At 46.6% G+C, this 19,695-nt stretch overlaps 2 protein-coding genes across 6 annotated transcripts in view; both read left to right on the forward strand.

The window, feature by feature from the left end:
• LOC8038566 (cytospin-A) overlaps positions 1-19,695 on the forward strand; it is a 67,600-nt gene that overhangs the window by 1,792 nt on the left and 46,113 nt on the right. For 2 of the 5 annotated variants that reach the window (XM_042290899.1, XM_042290901.1), the window contains exons 1-3: positions 6,343-6,650; positions 10,260-10,490; positions 17,589-17,731. In XM_042290899.1, the coding sequence (XP_042146833.1) occupies positions 10,297-10,490; positions 17,589-17,731 (337 nt within the window). In that variant the 5' untranslated portion in view covers positions 6,343-6,650; positions 10,260-10,296. Of the gene's footprint in view, positions 1-6,319; positions 6,731-10,259; positions 10,491-17,588; positions 17,732-19,695 lie in introns of those variants that run through there. The other 3 variants (XM_042290902.1, XM_042290900.1, XM_042290898.1) reach the window with 3 other exon arrangements.
• LOC8038567 (mediator of RNA polymerase II transcription subunit 10) lies at positions 696-1,671 on the forward strand. Its single transcript, XM_002412720.4, has one exon. It carries the CDS (start codon positions 857-859, stop codon positions 1,262-1,264), a length of 408 nt encoding a protein of 135 aa, XP_002412765.1. The 5' UTR covers positions 696-856; the 3' UTR covers positions 1,265-1,671.

The raw sequence follows: 19,695 nt of genomic DNA on the forward strand, positions 1-19,695 counted from the left end.
CAGGATGCCTTTTGATGTGCTATTTCGCTTTTATTGTGTCGGTTTAAAAAAACGTGCTCATATTATTATATTTTATTGTACCTCTGTATCTAAGTAAATAAAATAAAGTACGTTGCTGGGCTAGTTGGTGTATATTTAGGTACAAATAAAATAGTGCAAATGAGACAATAACAAGAGAGTAGAAAGGCGCCCTGTCTGCTCTAATTTCCTACTCTACTCTATTGTATCATTTGCGCTATAATAATTTATTTGTACGTAAATAGATATAATTTTATTACCATTCCTGGTGAAACAATCCTTGATTCTTGACCACAAAAAAAAATTCCAACTGCCTGTCACACGCTTCTTCCAGCACCCAAGAATTGTACACCATAGATTCAGTGTTTTACGCCAAACACCAACACAAATTTATTTTAGAATTTGTAAAAACCCGATATTTTTGGCCCAAGTATACTGTAAATATCCGACTTCGCCCCTCCTTTATGTTTAGCTTTTATATAATTAGTAAATACGTCAACACGCACGTCGAACTCTTGTGCGTTCGTGCTGTGAGAGAATCGAAACCCAAACAAAGTAAGTTTTAAGAGGCTGTGGTTACGGCTTAATATCAAAGCGACAAAAAAAGCCGCCGAAAACAAGCCGAAGCCGAAGCCGAAGCCACCTTTCAGGCCAGAGCAGCCAGAGCCACTGCGAGCCACAACTGACGCAACGGCAGAAACTGGCAACTACTGGCAACTGCTGGCAACAGCGACAACGGCGACAACAGCAGCTCGGCGGTTCGGGTTCAGTTCGGGACTGCGCATAGGTCCTTGGCTCTTTTTCACTCACTGTGATTCCCTGTGAACAACTAGCCGCGATGTCTTCGCCTCTGGAAGCTCTCGAAACGAATTTGGAGATGTTCATCGAGAACGTGAGGCAGCTAGGGATCATCGTGAGCGACTTCCAGCCGCAGGGTCAGACGACGCTCAACCAGAAGATCAACCACATCGTGACCTTGATGCAGGAAGTGGACAAGTGCAAGCCGCAGGTGCAGGACATCCAGGTGCCGCTCGAAGTGTTCGACTACATCGATCAGGGTCGCAACCCGCAACTCTTCACCAAGGACTGCATGGAGAAGGCGCTGGCCAAGAACGAGCAGGTCAAGGGCAAAATCGAGTCCTACCGACGCTTCAAGGCACTGCTCCTGCTCGAGCTCAGCAAGGTGTTTCCCACCGAAATGGCCAAGTACAGGGCCATTCGGGGTGACGAGAGGCCTGCCACGTAGCGCTCGGTAGTCGGCCCTTCATGCTTGTAAATACCCCTTCATGTGCGATAAAGGCGTCCGCGGGCACGTGGCCATGTTCACCCTGACGCTTGACAACGGCTCGGTTACCCCAGTCATGCCCCAGTGCTGTGCCTTCGCTGCCTTCGCTCTGCCGTTGCCAGTCACCTGGTGTAAAGGCCGGTTCGCACATTTGGGTCTGACATTTATGTCCGAATGCGTTGTGATGTATTGTAAACGCTGGAGTTATCTCGGGTAGACGCGTGGACCACTTCCAACCTGTTTATAACCAGACTTCAAACCTGCGCACTGTCTATGAATGATAGTCTCGTATAACATTGTTGGAATTATTTCGAGCACACGGTAAAAGCATGCTGCATAAAAAGTAAAAAAAAAAAAAAAAAAAAAAATCTGCACAGGTAAAAAGTGTTTTAGTGCATTAAGTGGTAGCAACTTGCGAGAGCTCACAACACTCAGTCAGTCAAACACAAATGTATGATTTCTAAGTGTACAGAAGAGTAGGAGACATTGCCTCTGAGAGATGGCAGTTCAAAATGGTCCTGGTGCCATATTTGTTTCTTCTCACACGTTTTGTGTAGAGGTACAAATGGGAGAAGCATTGTAGCGGTTACAGATTTAGCACCGATGACGACGGCATGCCCAACAGCTCTAATTATTGTCACTGGTCTGTGCTAGCGCTGCTGCATTCATAAGTCACTGCGATGTTTTGCTTATGGCATCGCCAGTTGCCATGGCAGTCGGGCAACAGTACAATATTGCACTCTTTACTTAACATATAATTGTAGTGGAGGTCTTTGAGCAGTGTGATGCCCTGCTGTCGCTCTTTTAGAACAAGAACAAACCAATTGTGTATGGGCAGCACCCAGTTATTGGAACGACTAACAGCATAAGCACACTAAGAGAATAATGTAGCAGAGAATGGTATCCTCCAATCTACTCTTCAGTTTAAAGTACAAACTCGGTGTTGTAATCTGCCTTTTCGTTAAGGACACTGACAATTTGTCGGCTTGAGAGGTTTGGGGAAAGCTCCACCCACCTCTTTCCACTTTAGCAGAGCAAACTCTGAAGATGAGGTTGCCTCCTTTCCAAACTTCGCTTTGCCAAAGCGGAAAGAGGTGGGAGGAGCTTCTTTCTCTAAACTCTTAATTTGTCAACGATTATAGTTGGAATAGTGTTCTGCTAAAATTGTCCAAGACCACTCCGTTTCACCTTGTGATGGACTGCAGAGGATGCTACGAGCCCTTGAAGCCAATCCCATGCCGTGTGAGTCTCACGTGACCTTCGGGGGGGGCGCAAGGCGCCTAGTTGCGTGACACGTTCACAGCGCTGGATTGGTTAGGACGATTGGCAGCATCCGCTCTGGGCTATCGTAAGGTGAAACTGAGTATAAGCAACTGGTACAAATTCGGAAACTCTTAGGAATATCCCAAGGCAATAATGGTGACAGAGTTTGCAGAAATATGTAAGTATTCGTGGTACAAAGAGAATGATGTGACATGAATTGGAGACCAAATTCCATTGTCTAGATCAGGGGTCCCTAAACCCCGGCCCGCGGGCCAAATCTGGCTTGCGGAGGTCTTCCGAGCGGCCCGTGGCTGGCTGCAGTCCTCCCAATGGAGACCGGCCCATGGCCCGCTTTTAGCACGCCCGCTGTTACTGGCGATAAAATAAGCGCGTGTAAAATGGTGCCGCAGCACGCACCAACCGCGTAAACAAAGTTACCAGAAAAAAAAAGAAGAGAAAACTGCCTACCGTAAGGCGCGTCCTCTGGTCATATTAGTAATTGGACATTGTCATTAGCAGAATCCTCACTCGTAGTCCTCTGTTCCATATCTGGGTAACTAAGTACGTTAAAATTAATTTACGTCCCTATGTATATTGTGCTTGATGCACAGTGTCGTAGCTATTAAATATTGTCAGCATAACTTATATCGTTCTCACTAGTCTTCTGCCCCGTGTGAACGTGCCAAAGTTCCTTTGCGCTCTGGTTTAGGCTGGTATGTTTTCTGGGCTTCAATTATTGTGTGAAGTAATACGCAGTTAAATGATTAAATTTCATAACAAAGTGAATGCACTCATCCACCTTAGAATCTTTTTGTTTCATGTTTACTCTAACTTTAAATATTATATATTTAAATGCTTAGATATCTAGGGTTATTTATTTAGATTTTCCTCATTTACATCTGCTCATTTATATTTCCGGCCCTCGAGACGGAGACAGAACCTCCATCCGGCCCCTTAGCCAAAAAGTTTCAAGACCCCTGGTCTAGATTACCTACACATTTTCATTTCAGGGAAGAATGAAGAGGCTGGGTGTAAATGTTATTTTATGCCTTCTTCGGGTAATAATAACACTATTTGCAAGACCGATATGTTGCCCTAGGTAATTTACGAAGCTAGAAGGGGGGGGCGAGATACCTTAACTTCTGTACCTGCCAGTCAGCCACACAGGACAGAAAACACAACAGGTGATTCATAGATTTAAGGGGAGAACATAAGCGAAAGCTAGGAAGGCAGTAACTCGCGATTCTATGTTCTCTCCCTAAATGTGTGAACCTGCTCATCCTGACTTTGAAACAGGAATACTGGAATACTACAAAATGGTGTGTCAAACAGTTGATTTCTATCATTCGTCATAGCGGGTAGAACTAAAGTCCTTCGATAAAAATCGCACATGACTTGGTACATCCTGAAAGAGAAACCAGTACTATACTCCGTGTCACTAGCTGCATGCAGAACAGGCGAAGGCAACGCCAGGCGAGGGGAGTAAGGGCAAGCACCAGGAAGACTGGGGAGGAGAGAAATTTCTCTCTCCAACGTTCCTAGTGCTCTCCCTTTCTCCGCTCGCCCTCCACTGCCCTCCTCTCCAGTCTCACCTTCTTAGGGCTCGCCCTTTCTCTCTTCGCCTGGCGTTGCCTTCGCTTGCACTGCACGCAATTAGTGACACGGAGTATAGATGTGTATGCATGCAGTTCATGCGGGGATATTTAAAGTTTCCTACGTGCATTAAAAATGTGTTATTGGAAACTCCTGCTTTTGACGAGGGAAAGCGGCGTAGAAAAGCTCACCGCAAAACCGTCGTATCCAGAGAAAAGCTCACCGGCCTTTTAACAAATACAAAAAAAATCCTCGTCGACTAATCTCAATCAAGCCCTCACTCAATGGCAATACCTTAATTTAACTGAAGTATGAATTGATGGTGCACTTTGCAGCAGAGCAATATATGTTTGTATGTAAAAGAGTACCATACACCTTTTGGGTTGCACAACGAAAGTGAATGAAGTTTTCCCACTGAATGGGAAATAGAGGATTGTATGGGAAAATACAACCAGTGCAGTGAACTTTAGTTGTTCCTGGATTGTTATGTGTTAAATTACTTTATATATGTTATCAAACAGTGAAGACTCAGCACTGTATCTGTTCGCTCATCCTTTGCGCTGTTTTAATTCTCCGGTATGGGGGGGGGGGGGGGGGGGTCGTACCAACTCGCCCAAGCTTGAACTTCAGTAAATCAATAAATGAAATTCTCTTAATATTTCGCAATTTATTTGAGAAGGTATAGGGAGCATGAGACACCTAAAGTGGGTGTGCCGATCCAACTGATGTTCCTGCCAAATGAGTCTGCTGGGAGCCGGACCGCGGCTCCACTGTCTTGTCGCGTGCTTCCCATTACCACTCCGCAGCCAATCAGATTGCGGCGTTACTCATTATGAACATCGAAGAATGAATCGGGCAGAGAAAAGCATGAACACAATAAGCCATGCCCTGCCGTTTTTACCTTGTCAGTGAGAACAGCAGGGCTTATTATGTTTGTGCTTCTTGCTGCTTGATTCAATCTTCGGCGTTCGTAATGAGTGACGCCACAATCTGATAGGCTGGGGAGTGCTAATGGGGAAGCATGCGATAAAACAGCGGTGCCGTGGTATGGCTCTCAGCAGAGTCATTTGGCGGGAACATCAGTTGGATCGGCGCACTCCCTTTAGGTGTCGCACGCTCCCAATACGCTTCAATTCGAAGCTATTTTGATCTGACAAAATAAGTTGATATTTTCTACAACCACGCTGTATCAGAATTATATATGGCAAAGTCAAGGAGAAAACAGACTAGATGAAAGCGGAGTGAGGGCTGAATCTTTCTGCATGTAGCTGTACATGTATCGCGCATGCAGCTTTTTAGCTGCTCTAAAATGTTATATGTAATCCTAGAATAGGGAGGCAAATTTTTAACTTCTTCAATTATAGACATTTAATGGATGACGACCATTTAATTCAAGGTGAGCTTTTCTTCGGACGTGCACAAAAGTGGGTCAGCTTTTCTCCGATGAACTTTTTCTGGTGAGCTTATATCTGGTCAGGGTCGGTTCTATGGGTCAGGACTGGAAGGTGCGGTTGGCATTCAGCTGGCAGAGGGTGGGGAGTATGCTGAGGTATGACGTACGGCCGAAATGTTGCCCAGACCTATTTTGTTGACCCAATATTTGCTATGTCACCAAAAACTAAACTTTTGGCTGGCGTTATCACTGATTTTATTTTTAAAAAGTCGATTTTGGGGAATTAAGGAGGAAAGAAAACGGTCGCCCCCCCCCCCCCCCCCCCCTTTCCCTCCTCCTTTTCCCCTATTCTGCCCCAGTTTCTGGCGAGCTTTCCTCTGGTGAGCTCTTCTCCCTTTTTCGACGAAGGACGTTGGTGGTAGTCAACGTTACTGGTAGTGAAGATGGAGTTGTGAACGTAGTTTGAGGAAAAAGGTGGAAGAAGCACAATTTTCGCGCGTGAGCAGAAAGTGTGAAAAAGAGCTATGACAAAATACGCACGACCTTAGAAGCCGCTAGGGGACGCAAAATACCACCCAATTCCCTCAATTCTACTATTAGTATTTTTTTCTAAAATAGCAAAATGTAATAACGCAATTGCAAAATTATATTAAAACTAAACGTGCACAATTTCTGAGATTCTCATATTAGTGGAAATGTTTATAAAATCTTTCTCGCGAAATCGTTATGTTGGCGCCGCCGTTGGCCTGCCGTCTGGTTTTATGTTTGTTTATTCAGTTGCCGCGCTAGGCTTACTGGTCCGAAATGCGCGCACTCGGCTTTTGATTGTTGTTTGTCGCGAAGTTTTGCTCTCAAATTGTGCTACGTCGCCGAAATTGCCCGCCCAAGCGGGCTCCAGTGAATAGGCTGCATGTGCATGAACCGTGTCAGCCGTACGTTCAAGCGGTGAAACGGCAGCGCCGTTGGCTCCAGCGTCTGCTGCGAATGACCTACATTATTTTCGTTTCCCGACGGTTTCTTGGGCTGACAGTTAAGCTTTCGAACTTTCGCGACCAGTGTCTCTCTTGAAAACTTGGGCCTGAGTTTGCTACCCAGCACGTAAGCTCTGTTCTTGTGGGAAAATAAGGAGTTTTTGTTTGCTTTGCATTACCGGATACCCCCCCGAAAACAAATGCCAAGTAAGAACCCAGCCTTTACTTCGGGTGTGCATGCCAGCTAGACGAGCGATTTTCCCCATTTATTTATTTCTCGCCCCCAGCTAAATATGCCGGGCGTTAGCTTGATGCAAGCAGAAACATGTGCAGCAAAGAAAAAAGAAAAACAACTCGTAGTGCTTTTTTCGTCGTCTATCATCGTTTCGTGTTTACAACAGAAGCTTCGTGTTCGTTGAGAGAATGATGACCTTTGCTCAAGCCCTGCACAATTCGTCTAAATCTCCGCCTTTCATCCACGTCGCTTAAATCTATACTCTTATAAGCGTCTGCGAGGTTTCGAAGTATTCCGACCGGTTTCTTTGACAAGTGCTCAAAATGTGCCGCGGACGGCGGAATACCGTTGCCTGCCCAGCGAACCGTTTGCGTACGGTGCTTCTTCAAAGCATGCGCTCTCGGCGTGCATGAAAGTTCGTTGAGCCCGTTCATTCTCGCGGAGGTTTTTCTTTCTTTATTTTTTACTACTCTTCTCTTCGCCTACGCCTCTTTTACGAGTTTTGGTATGCACCGTTGGCAAGCTGCCAGCACGTTTGAGAAGGGTTGGGTGCAAGAGTGGGGGCATAGCCTCCTATATACTCTATGGTGGGGGAAACGGGAAACGATCGCTACTTCGCTCGTTGTCGTTGAGATGGTAATCGCGCATAGGTGCGGTGTTTAGTTGGAGGAGGTATTAAAATCGCGCAATTGCGACATTTCTGCTTGATTTTTCCAGGTATCGTTATCGTTTCTCCTGTCAACTCTTACCCCCTGGGGTGTCGTGTTTGGATTCCATATGCCAGATTTTCATTAGTGGACCCCCCCCCCCCCCCCCCCCCCCAATCCTCCTCCTCTCTTTTTTTCCCCCCTTTTTTTACTCGGGTAATTTAATTGTGAATTTGTGAATGCCGTCGCTTCTGAATTGTATAATAGTGAAACGAGTATTAAACTGACCGTGGGAAGTCAGTAGGATGTGCAGAAATCCTGTTATCTAGCTTTCACCTAGTTGCACATAATAATCTAACTATAGTCCGTTGCAACCTAAGAACGAAGGGCGAGGGCAAGACGGGCCGGGGAGGAGGAAGCAAACGGAACGCTAAAGAGAGAAGGTTTCCCCCTCTCTTCTCCAGCGTTTCGTCTGCTTCCTCCTCCCCGGCCCGTCTTACTCTCGCCCTTCGTTCTTAGGTTGCAAAGGACTATAGTCATCTCGTGCTTATCTGGCACTTGCAGTTTTCCAATGACAGAAGACACATTTTTCTTCTGCTTTGGCGGTGGTTGAGCAGAGGGTCACTGGAACAAGGTGCAGACAAGCATTTTATTTCAAGCACCTCACATTGCTCTAGATCAGAATGGTTTCATTTTTTCTTGTCAGAAAGAAATTTGTGCACTAGTGCTCGCCCACATATTATTGACAGTGGTATGCACTACCAGCACTTATTTTTGTTGACTGAAGCTCATAGCAGAGGTGGCGCCGTTGAAGTTTATGGTTGCATGTTGAAAGGTTTCCTGACGTTCCCCATTATTTCTTGGTCCTTTAATGGGTCTTGCCAGCTGCCCTGTGTGGTTTTGGCCTCTAAACCCCCAATATTTACCTTTACTTTACTTACCTTTATAATATTTAAAGGGTTGCTATAACAAACACTATCAACTGTCATCTTTGGCATATATGTTTGTGATCCAGTTAATTTTGCCATTTCTGCCACCCAGGCTGGCACTGGAACAGTTGGTAACACTTTGTCTCATATTTAACGTCACCTCTAAGTTGTCACATCTTTTACAACATGAGTTTCTTTCACTGGGTTTCTAGGGACCCAGGTGATCCCTTGAGTACCGTCACAAGCTCGCCGAGCTCCCAAATTTCCTCAACCGTCGCCAACCTCACAACACTATCTTACCAGAGCTGAATCACCCATTGATGTGTAACAACCATGAGCTAAACACTCCGTTCACCCTTCAGCTGACAGCACGGTGAAAGCTACGCACTTACTAGACCAATTCACTGCCTCCTTTTAATTACACAACCCTGCTCTCTGCACATGGATATGGGCAGGAGTGTGATAACACGGTGAAAAAAGGACGTGTGACTGGTCCAATGATCAAGTAACTTTCTTCATAAACAACCGGAAAGAATAAACACAAATTCGGGACGCACACAGACGATACAACTCTTTCAACTCTCAACAACATTTATTTAGTCTCCGTTCAAACGTTCAACTTATGTTAAGCTTTCTTCACATTGTCAACTTGGGGGTGGACCAAGTGTAGTGTGTGTATTAGTGTTTACGAGGTCTTTAGGCTTTTGCACAGCTTTACCGCACCAATGTCGAGACTGGCAGAGGCTCCTTGGTTATCAGCCAAGGCAGATATGTGTTCCTCGAGATAAACATGTTTGGGGATCCCTGTTTTACACGTTAGTTTACCGATGAAGACGTTCTGCTGTGCTACTCACCTCTTTGTCCCGTGTACTATCAGAACGGAATAAACGCGAACGCCGGAATGTGCGGCGTTTGACGTATACCCGGAGGCTGATAAAACTGCGGAAGAGTGCGCTCTCTCAGGACGTGCATACCTGCGCTGTCCCCTTCCTCTCCGCAGTTTTATCGACCCCCAGATAGCGCAGCATGTATCGAAGGTCACTCGTTCGTTCTAGCGTTTGCAATTCATTTCGTTCCGACAGTACCATATTTTTTGGACTATAGTCCGCACCCGGCATGAAGCCCACAGAAGCAAATTTCAGTGCAAATTTGTTTTTGTTTCTTAGATAGTTCATATCTTGGACATAGTCCACACCTGGTGCACATTCTGCTTGTAAAAAAATTCTCTCGCACAGCGCACTTGAAAAACGCCCGCCTTATTAGCGCACAAAAAAGTATGTATCATACAGAAATCATCATTAACATAATCTGTCATCCACAATATCCATCTCGTCACAATTAACAATCCCGAAAAAAAAAAAAATTGTGTAGCCCTTTATTATATAGTTCTCACCACTTAAAATTTTAAGCTTTGGAACACATATAGTCCAAAAAATACAATACTATGGTTTCGCTTCGTTTTCCTGGACTATGGTGCATAGGACGCATTTCCGCCCGGTGTGTTTGGTGTCCCATTGCGCGTGCGCGTCCAAAGTGGTCCTGGAGAGGCAACAAACGACGTTGCAAAAGCCGGAGTGTCACGCTGCCAGATGTCGCGATCCTGGCGGTTGGTCGTAGAAAGGCAGGCGAAAAGCAGGACAAGCGTCGCTGTCGTCACGCGGTCCCATCTTCTGGCTTCTGAAGCTTTTGCGAACCGTCAAGCTGGAACTCTCAGCGGAACAGGCGCCTGCCACGTGCATTTTTGCTTCACCACCGCCGCCAGAATTGCAGCCGGCGATGGCGTGACACTTCTACAACGACGTCGGGCAGAAATCGAAGGACCACTTTTTAGGACGTGGTAAACGCACCTTTCGGAGACGCGTTCTGGGCACCACACCGGGTCCGAGCGTCGACCTGATGGCCCATGCGCTTCGGTGCGCTTGCAGAGCCCTGCAGCGGGGCACGGTGGCGGAGCGCAGCCAGATGATGCGCAATGCACGCACGGCGGGCGGCACCCTACGGTCTGCGGGCAACAGCGCGGTGCCCGAGAGGGGGCTGAGCACCCTGCAGCGTGCCCGCGCCCAGGCGCAGGAGAACATCTTCAACGCCACCAAGGCCGCCCCCCGAGGACCCTCCGCCGCCGGCAGGGCCCGCTCCAACAGACCTACGGCTGTGGGGTGAGTGGTTGACCGCCCATGTTCCGCCCATCTACGGTGTGAGATGTACACCGGGTGTTCCTGCGAATCGTTTCAAAATCTCCTACAAATAAAGTGGCTAAGAAAAAAATATATATTTCCGGGTACAAACTGTCACCCTCAATAGACTTCGGTGTTGCAAAAATACACGACCCCAGTTAGCAGATTAATGGCCTAAATTTTACTAATTCACTTCTTAATATGCAAATAAACATATAGTTCCAATTAGAAGCTTGTTCAACATCATCGAAGGCCCATAAATCTGTCAGTTCTAGGAAGACCAAGCTTGTGGGAAGCTTGAGAATGTGCCGAAGTTGCACCTCATAGAGCAGGTGCGAGACTGGCGATGCGAAAATGCGAATGGTTTGGTAATTGTTCTGCTAATTGGAGTCTTTTGCAATCCCTAATGCCTGCCCCAGCTGGCAGTTTGTTCCCGAAAAGAGTTTACTTTTTTTCTCAAACACTCTATTTATAAGGATTTTTCGAAGTATTAGCAGAAACACCCGGTACAGGTATGGACACCGCGCACATCAGAGTTGCCAGACTAGGTCATGTCCTTGCATCGGCTGCGAGCGGCGCCACCGGAGGGCTCTTCGACAAGTGGCTAGTGGTAGCCTGTTGCAGGCCCCGTTTCTGACCGAATCTGCTGAACTTCAGATTCAGCAAAGTTTGGCAAATGCCATACTTTTGAAGGAAAGTTCAGCAAGGATTCAGCAAAAATTCGGCAAATGTCTGCACACGCGCGAGAATGCGACGGAGCCATGGATTGCAAATGAACGCCGTGCAGTCGTGCTGTTACCATCGTGCAGTGTAGTACAACCAGCGGTTACGGCGTGGTGTGCACTAGGCAACACAGTAACTGCGTTTGTGAGCGAGTGTGGTTCTCGTCAATATTTTCTGCCTCAAGAATAGAAGATCGACCAGTAATTTACGCAGTCCACTGCGCCAGTGACAAATGATGCGGTGCATTCTAAAACATTGAAACGTTGGCCGACAATTACTCTAAAGCACTTCTCACAATTATAGCAATTCTGTTTTTGGCTCAGAAGTAGTGTGTTCCAAAACAAGGTAATAATGCTTTTTCAATTAGTGTTATTTCACGATTTTCATGTATCTGCATAAAACTAAACTTAGAACTATAATGCTCGATGTTGCACATCCGACCATTCCTAACTCTCTCCGTCTTCCGAAACGTTTGTGTGTGTCCTAACACCAGAAACTGGCATCTTAAAGGTTAAAAACGAGACATTGCGAATATGGGACGCACACTTTCATGCAAAGCTGACGTCAAGTAACTCAAATCGAAAAACATGCATATTTACAATATTACTATTCTCTCTTCTGGTGAAAGCTCAGCAACCGTTGCATTTGTTTCCGTGCACAAAACGGTGACTCCCAGAGAAAGCAAGAACGCAGCGTTATTGCCTTCATTTTAACAATGTACACCGAGGAGGTTGATGTTACACAGACATGCAGGCTTGTGCTGATGATGCCTCAAAACCGAAACTCTCGTAGCGTCTGCGCCACGCTCACTTTTACCCAACCTCGTTGTCGCACCACTTCTGCAAGGAGTCACTAAAATTGCCAATAAACACACAAAAACAACACCGATACAATTATCTTGTAGAATATCACCCTATTTAGTCATAACTACCGTAATATCCCGAGTCATCGCCCATCCCCGAGCCATCGCCCACCCCATTTTTTGGGCCAATATCGATTTCCGAAAAAACACCGAGTCATCGCCCACCCCTTCAAATACCCCAGCGCGGACTCTGCGATCCGCGAACACTCATCCTACCCGAATGACGCGGCCGCGGACCTTACAGTTCGAGGACGTCCGTGACAAAGTAAAACGATGGAGGGAAAGACACTTCTTTTTGTTTACGCATTTCCTCCGTGAGCGACCCCAAAGTGGTCGTGTATCCGTGCGAAAAGAAAACGATGGAGATAACAAAATAAGAGTTGTTAATGTAACCGCGGAGAGTTAGGTCAAAGCCTGTCTCCGCCGAAGTAAGGTCACCGCGAACACGCTCCTTCTTCCCGCCCGTCGCGACCGCGTTTGTGCAATATTTTAGGCAAAGCCAAAGCGTAAATAAAGCTTTGCTGGAACGTCCTACACAGACGTTTGCAGAGCGCCCCAACCGTGCATTGATAGCCCGCCGTGCACGGACGCACGTATGTACGCACCAAACAAGAAAGTTGCGCAAGGGCTTGCAATTGACCTTTTTCATGGTTTGGCCACGATCGTGGCGCGCCCTCGGGGGAATCGCTCGAAGCACTTTTGGTGGCTCCGGGACCGTCTCTCCGTCGTCCGCGGCAGGGGTGGCGTGTATCCAGGTCTATGTGTTTACGTGTGTTCTTTGGTGGCGTTGTTCCGTCTTTCACCATTCTGAAAGTGTCTTTCCGTCGTCGTTTCGCGTGCATATTTTCTTCGAAATGGCTGAGGACGACCCTGGAAAATTGATAAAAGCTGCTGTCTACGATACAGAGGAGCTCGTTCGTTTTTATACCTTCAATGACTCGGAGTAACTTAATCGTCACTTCGGTGTCGCGTCTTACAAGCTACTAAAAAGGGGGTTCGCTTTCAAGGCAGAGTCGCAGAGTGTTATGTAAGAAAACTAATGGTGAACAGTTTCGATACCGACCCAACCATTTACCTTGTGCGGAGCTTGTGAGCTTATTTTATAAAGCTCCGCCACTACAAACAGCTGATTTTTCTCTCCTTGATCGGTTAAGTTATTCAAGCTTATTGCGTCCGTCTCTTCGCCGTCCTGTGAACCACGCGAACGCACGAGAATGTGTAAACAAACTCGGAAGGTGTGAAATCCGGGCGGTCTTGATGTCGCGAAGGCTTGCCTGCACCGTCAAAAATAAGGAACGGTATATTAGAAACAATCTCTGTTTAAATTCGGCACGTTTACGAACCTTCGACAAAGTGAGCCCAGCAAACAGGGGAGTTCACAGTTGTTTGCCAAGGCATTCCATCAGGGTTCTGTTTCCGTAAGTCTTAAATTTGTTTCGCACGCTTTAAATGTTTTGCCAGTGACTGATATTTTTTATGTTTTTTTTTTTTTTGTGTGCTCTTTTAACGTGGCAAGACGCGAATGTGAATAGCGCACGCCTGAAGGAGGGAAAGCTTTATCCTGTTATTCTTTACCTGAGTACCGTTTACGGCATGATTACATCACACAACCTCGCGTGCACATTTACTGTTAACGGAAAAATAGCGAGAGTGTAGGCGAGCTGGTGTAAGGTGAACATGATGGTAAACTTGATATACCAATACATGAAAGGATAAAACATCGAGCACAGGGACGGAAAGATGACTTCTTTTAAGAAGCCCCATTTCCTTCAAGTTTTATCCTTTCATGTATTCGTACCTATTCACCAACTCGCTCGTTTTCAATTGTAGAACCTGAGACTGGGGTAGGAAATGGAAAACACAAAAGAAAAACAGGTAACGTCTCAAGGGACGTTTCCTGTTCTTTTATTTTTTTGTCACATTTTGCGTTTTCGTTTTCCTACGCCAGTTTCCGGTTTACCATCATGTTCACATTTACTGTCTTTTAATTAAAAGCAGAATGTTCCTCCGTCACAATGATAACCCGGCCACCTGACACGGGGGTTCGCGTCATAGGCTTTTGAAAGCAGTGCAAAAAGGGCGGGGTGTTTGACATCGAGTTCTTTCGTGAACCACCCGCAAAAAGCTGCTGAAACTCTATAAAGCCTTGCATTTGAACCATTTTTGCTGTTATTTGGACAACCTACAGCTGCGCGGTAGTGAGGCACGACGGCTATGAAGCCAAGCCGCACAAATAGCGGAGGAGTCAAGCCTAACCAGCACTGTCTGAGCGACCGAGCGGACGAAAGAGCCTCCAAAAATGGCGCCTTTCCCTTTCCTCCCTCTCTCTCAGAGTCGGCGCATGCGCCCAGCGATCTCTGAAAAAGGTCAATTGACAAGGCGCCCGACTTGGCCCGACGCCAAAGTATTTGCCAACGCGACCGCCGGCTTTCCCGCTTTCCCAGCATTGCTCTTGGTCGCTTCTTTGGTCTGCTCGCTCGCTCGCTCGCTCGTTGCGCCTGGTCGGTTTTTCTATTTTCTTGTAGACTTTTCTTTCTTTTTTTTTTACTAACTAGGAGAACATAGTGGTGACATTCTTTCACGGAACAAACGTTCGCGCTATATGCAGATCGGCGGTGTTTCTAGCGCGTATGCAAGCAACGGACTTCGCTATAGTAAAATATTCTTTCGTGAGCATTTTTTTTCTATAAAACAATGAAACTAAATCGAGTTTTGAGTTTGACGTATCTCTTGTGCATCAGCGCTAGATACGCAGAGAAAAATAGGCGGTTTTTTCCGCTTTTTTTCAAGTGTTTGTGCTCACCCACCGAGACATGGCCCACCCCACTTTTTTAACGAATTTCAGGCGGTAGGGGGGTGGGCGATGACTCGGGATATTACGGTATGTCAATATGCGTTACATGTTGCATTTAAGTTAAAGGGGTCATGAAACGCTTTTCAAACTTTTTCCTGTTTAGCTTTCCTCCTCAACTCATAAATCGCCCATTCCACCAAACAGTTAAAGAATATGAAAAGAAGGGAGGCCCCTCTAGCTCGGAATCTGATTTGTGTAGCCGGACAGAGCCATTGTCCCCCTAGAAGATTAGCCCGTCGTTCAAAATTCAGACAAAAGTTGCTTTCCCCACCCCGTTCATCCCGAAGCTGACAGTACTGTTGAAGCTACGTGCTCGTTGGGCCAGCCACACTTGCCACGTGAGCGTGGCAAATGTGGCTGCAGAGAATGAAGTCAGGAGTTGAAAGGGAGGCGGCTGATTGGTCCGGCAAGCGCATAGCTTCCAGCACAATGTCAGCTTAGGGGTGAAGGAAACAAGTGAGGTCCGGTTGCGTGTGACGTCAGTTTGGACCCGATGACGCGCTTTTGGGACCGCGGATGTATCACAGTGAGAAGGCAGAGAGGTTGCGAAGGGGAGGAGGTACGAAATAGTCCGCTCTGTTTTCAAATTTTCGCACTGAAAGTCGGGCTTTTGACTTTCTACCTTTTTTCTTTTGGTCCACTGAACGATGTGCTATTAGTAAAATCCCAATCTACAATGATTTATCCCAACCCAAAAATCGTTTCATGGGCCCTTTAAGAAAAAGAAACAAAACCTTTTTTCACCAGAAAAAACAAAATATCAACGTTAAGTCTGGTAACAATGTATTTTTGCCGAATCTATAGAAAAGTTCGGCAAAAGTTTGGCTTTGCCGAATCCCAAGATTCAACGCCGAACTTTCGATTCGGCAAAAGTTCGGCCTATCACTACTTTCCTTTGAGAGTCGGGCCTGTTTTTACAGTTGTGTCTTGGTGTTTCGTGTTATGTAGAACTTGCCACTTACAAAATGCATGTTGCTCAGACACAGCTTCGTCATTGACCCTAGTTTCTTGCCTCGGTAGTGGCAAGAACCATTTTATGAACGCATTGAAACAGAGATCTCTGGTGTGGTGTTCAAGCCAGTGTCTGTCAAGGTCGGAGTAGACGTGCCAAGCAGAGGGTACACGCACCTGGGTGCCATGGGAATGAGACACTTGTTTGTTTTTGTTTCTTATCTTTTTCCCCTGTCGCACTCTCTGGTTGTCCGAGACACTGTCGGCGTAGGCTACTTGGACGCATGCCATTCGGACTAGTTTGGTTGATTGCGTCGCAGCATTTGCCATGCTGCGTGTCCTTGCCTGTATATCTTACGCCGTGGCCTTACCGAGTATTGAGTGACCTAGTGCTCTTACCCTAAGGTCAAAATGTCTACCAGCCTGAAAAGTCGGGAATTGACGGGGAATTTTGAAGCCCCTGCAAAATGTCAGGAAATTGTCGGAGAAATATTTAAAAAGTGTGCGAGGTCGGTGAGAACAACCAGCGAGAGTGGCGGGGTGATATGCGGCGAAGTATGGGACTCTGCAAGCAGTGGCGGGGGTGGTGAGGGGAATATCTTTATTTTAAAACATTTTGCATCGCACTAAATGTCACTGGACAGTGCTAGCCACCCCTGATTAAATAAGAGCAGCCTCCGGAACTCCATCCCCTGCAAATGCAACATGCATGTAACCATCTGTTAGACTTTGGTTCATCAGACCTACACTGGTTTCAAACTATTGGATCCTTCAATCATGTTTGTGATGTACGCTTGGTTTTGTGTTTGCTGCAGTTGTATTTTCAATGCAAAAATACTGGAGCAACAATGTCACGGTCCAAAAAAGTGTTCCCTTAGTACAAGCTGGACCAACCTGGATTATTTTCCAGATTTTCCTCCTTTTGTACGGTTGTGGAATTCTAAAGAGTTTGGGAAAACCTGGAAAATTGAGGGAATTTGGTATACACTTGGCGAGGTAATTAACAAGCCTTTGATGCCCAGCGTTGCCCAGGAGCGACGATTCTAGCGGGATTTATTTTTTCCCCACGTGACGTGCACCTCAATACATTTAGTGCTCTCCGTCGCGAGAGCGGGGAAACATGTGCTTATTAGTAGAGGATCAAAATGCATCTCCAAGACAGATAGCTCGTCCACTAAATCCAAGGCTGTCATTGAATGTGTGGTACGATGTCGTTCAACACTGGCTTTAATGCGGCGACAAGAACAGGTGCAAATACTGCGAATCCGGTTGCAACTTTCTCCGATTGTCTACAACCACAAAAACCTGGAATTGCCACTGATTTTCAAAGCATTTAAAAAAGTCGGGGAAATCGTCAGAATTAGGCAAGTCGGGAAAAATGGCCGACGTGGGCAGGGCAGCGACATGTGGCAAAGTGGGGAGTGTGCACGTGCGGTGGATGGTCTTTGCGCTCAGTGGCAGCAGTTGCCGAGGCATCGCTACGCGACATAAGCCGCCACCCGGTTTGCCGAATTAAACGGTAACGGCCTCAGCAACCCTATCTTCTGCCTTTTCGTCTTTTGTAATGGTCGGGGAATTCAATAAAAATATTCGGGGATGTCACGTAAAAGTCGAGGAATTTGGAAGAAGCAAACTGGTAGACACTCTCTACCTCACAAAGTCGGATTGTCCTTGGTTGCCGCTCTTGCAGGCGTTCTGACCCAGTCAACAAGGAGAACATGATGTCCCAGGCGGGTCCCATTGCCCGCAAGGCCGGCAGCATCAAGTCCTCCTCGAGCAAAGACAGCCTGGACTCAAACGGGCAGTCGAGGGAGCAGAGGAAGGCGCGGCCGGGTGAGTGGTGTCTTACACAAGCGCAGTGTCTCGAGGCCTGTCCACACCTTTAAGTCTGGGTGCAATTGAGTTCGTCGCAACCACGTGCGACTGCCTATGACGAAAGAACACTGATGCCACCTATCGGCAAGCTGTAGAATACTTCCGACCGGCATATATCTTGCGCGCCAATGTTCCACCGTGGGCTCGAAATAATTTTGACAATGTTATCAATGACCATTTCTCACAGGCAGAGTGCGGATTTGATCTTACAAATACCACAGAACTTTACTAAAGTTGAAGCGTGGGCGATTTGGTACATACTTGAGAATTAAAACGGAGCAAAGAGACGGAGAGACCGGATGAAGGAAGTCGAACATAGTGCTGTGTCTGTGTCTTCCTTCATCCAATCTCTTGTCCTTTCCGCTGTTTCAATTCTCCAGTACCACTGAACCTTCAGTCTAGTTCTGTGCACATCTAAAGGGTTGTAGGCCTATCCGACAAGTGCAGTTACACGGTCCCTAGATAAACTACTTACTTCTGCAGTTCTCACCCTTGTAAATTTTGTCGCCACTAGTGGCGCATATACAAAAATTAAAGATGTTTACAGCACCCTGTAATACCAAATTAGAGTGCACCTCTTGAGGAGGAGGAGGAGGAGGAGGAGGGGGGGGGGAGGGGTACTCAGTGGTGTTGGATATAGCATGTCGGAGTTCACGCGCGTAAGAAAAAGACGTCGAGGTTGTTCACGCGCGGTGAGACTCTCGCGGGCTTGTGCATGGCTTGGCATGCTGGACTGGTTGGTGTTCTTTTTGTACATACGTTGCTGACCTTAGTGTAAGATAAACCCTTTTGTCCTGCTAGTCCACAGCGACTATGTCTTTCATTCTGCGCCCCGCAGAATAAAACGGGTGTATCTCGAAACAACCCATTCTTATTTGAACCCTTCTCATTTGAACCCATTCGCAAAACGCCCTTCTCGTTTTAACCTTTCGCGTTTCGACCCTTTCTTATTTATACCCGTCTCATTTGAACCCATTCTCATTTGAACCCTTTCGTCTGAACCCATTCGCAAAACGCCCTTCGCGTTTTAACCTTTCGCGTTTCGACCCTTTCTCATTTGAACCCGTTGTCATTTGAACACCGTAGTGAGGTATAGAGAAAGGAAAAACAGTTAAGGATGAAGGTTGAAGATGAAGCGAAGCGGCACCATCTCTTGCATAGCACATGAAACAATTTTCCTTATGCCTGCGTGCCACCCCGAGTCTGTTGACGTAGCTACGTGGTCACATGGTGACGTGGTTTCAAAAGTGCTAGCGCAGATTCGGTACTTCATTTCTCTTCTGTCGCTGTATGTCATTAGATGTCGTCGTGTGGAGCGGATGGATCAATGTGCTAGTCGTGTGTTCTTGCTTGTAATGGCCAATTCGGGTGTTCATTTTCCCTGAAAAAAAGTTTTCCCATATCTTCGGCAAGGGCGTTCGCGTGGTCAAAGGCTGGCGGGTGCAAGCTTTTCGGGTTGCGCTTCTCAGGCGTGTACCGGCAATTTTCCAGCAGAAGTTTTCCCGAGCTCCAAGAGGTTGGGCAGCTTGTCTGCCAGTCTGTATCCAGTATCGTCACATCTGGATCGGGATAGGGAACCAAACGAAACAATGATCGCTGAGGCGGCAAATAGCGGGTTCGAGTGGCAAACGAAGCCATCGAACAGGCACCTTTTTGTGCTCTGAGACAAGATAGCGAAAACAACGAAGAGAAATATAATTTATGTTTCAAAGAAAGTCAACATTTTTGGAAGAATTTATCCAGCCTGAGCAAGGTACGTTTGCTCTGAGACACGGGCTGCATCATACATCACTTTATTTTACAACTATGTAATAACAAGTTATTACACCACTGAAAAAAAAAGTATGCATAGTGATGTAGTTTGAAACTTGAACACGCATTACAATTTCAAGGAGGGTGGGTGCAATGAGAAGACAGGATCC

This window comes from Ixodes scapularis, unplaced genomic scaffold (genome assembly GCF_016920785.2).
Source record: "Ixodes scapularis isolate PalLabHiFi unplaced genomic scaffold, ASM1692078v2 PGA_scaffold1__304_contigs__length_218370807, whole genome shotgun sequence".
Taxonomy (NCBI): Eukaryota; Metazoa; Arthropoda; class Arachnida; order Ixodida; family Ixodidae; genus Ixodes; species Ixodes scapularis.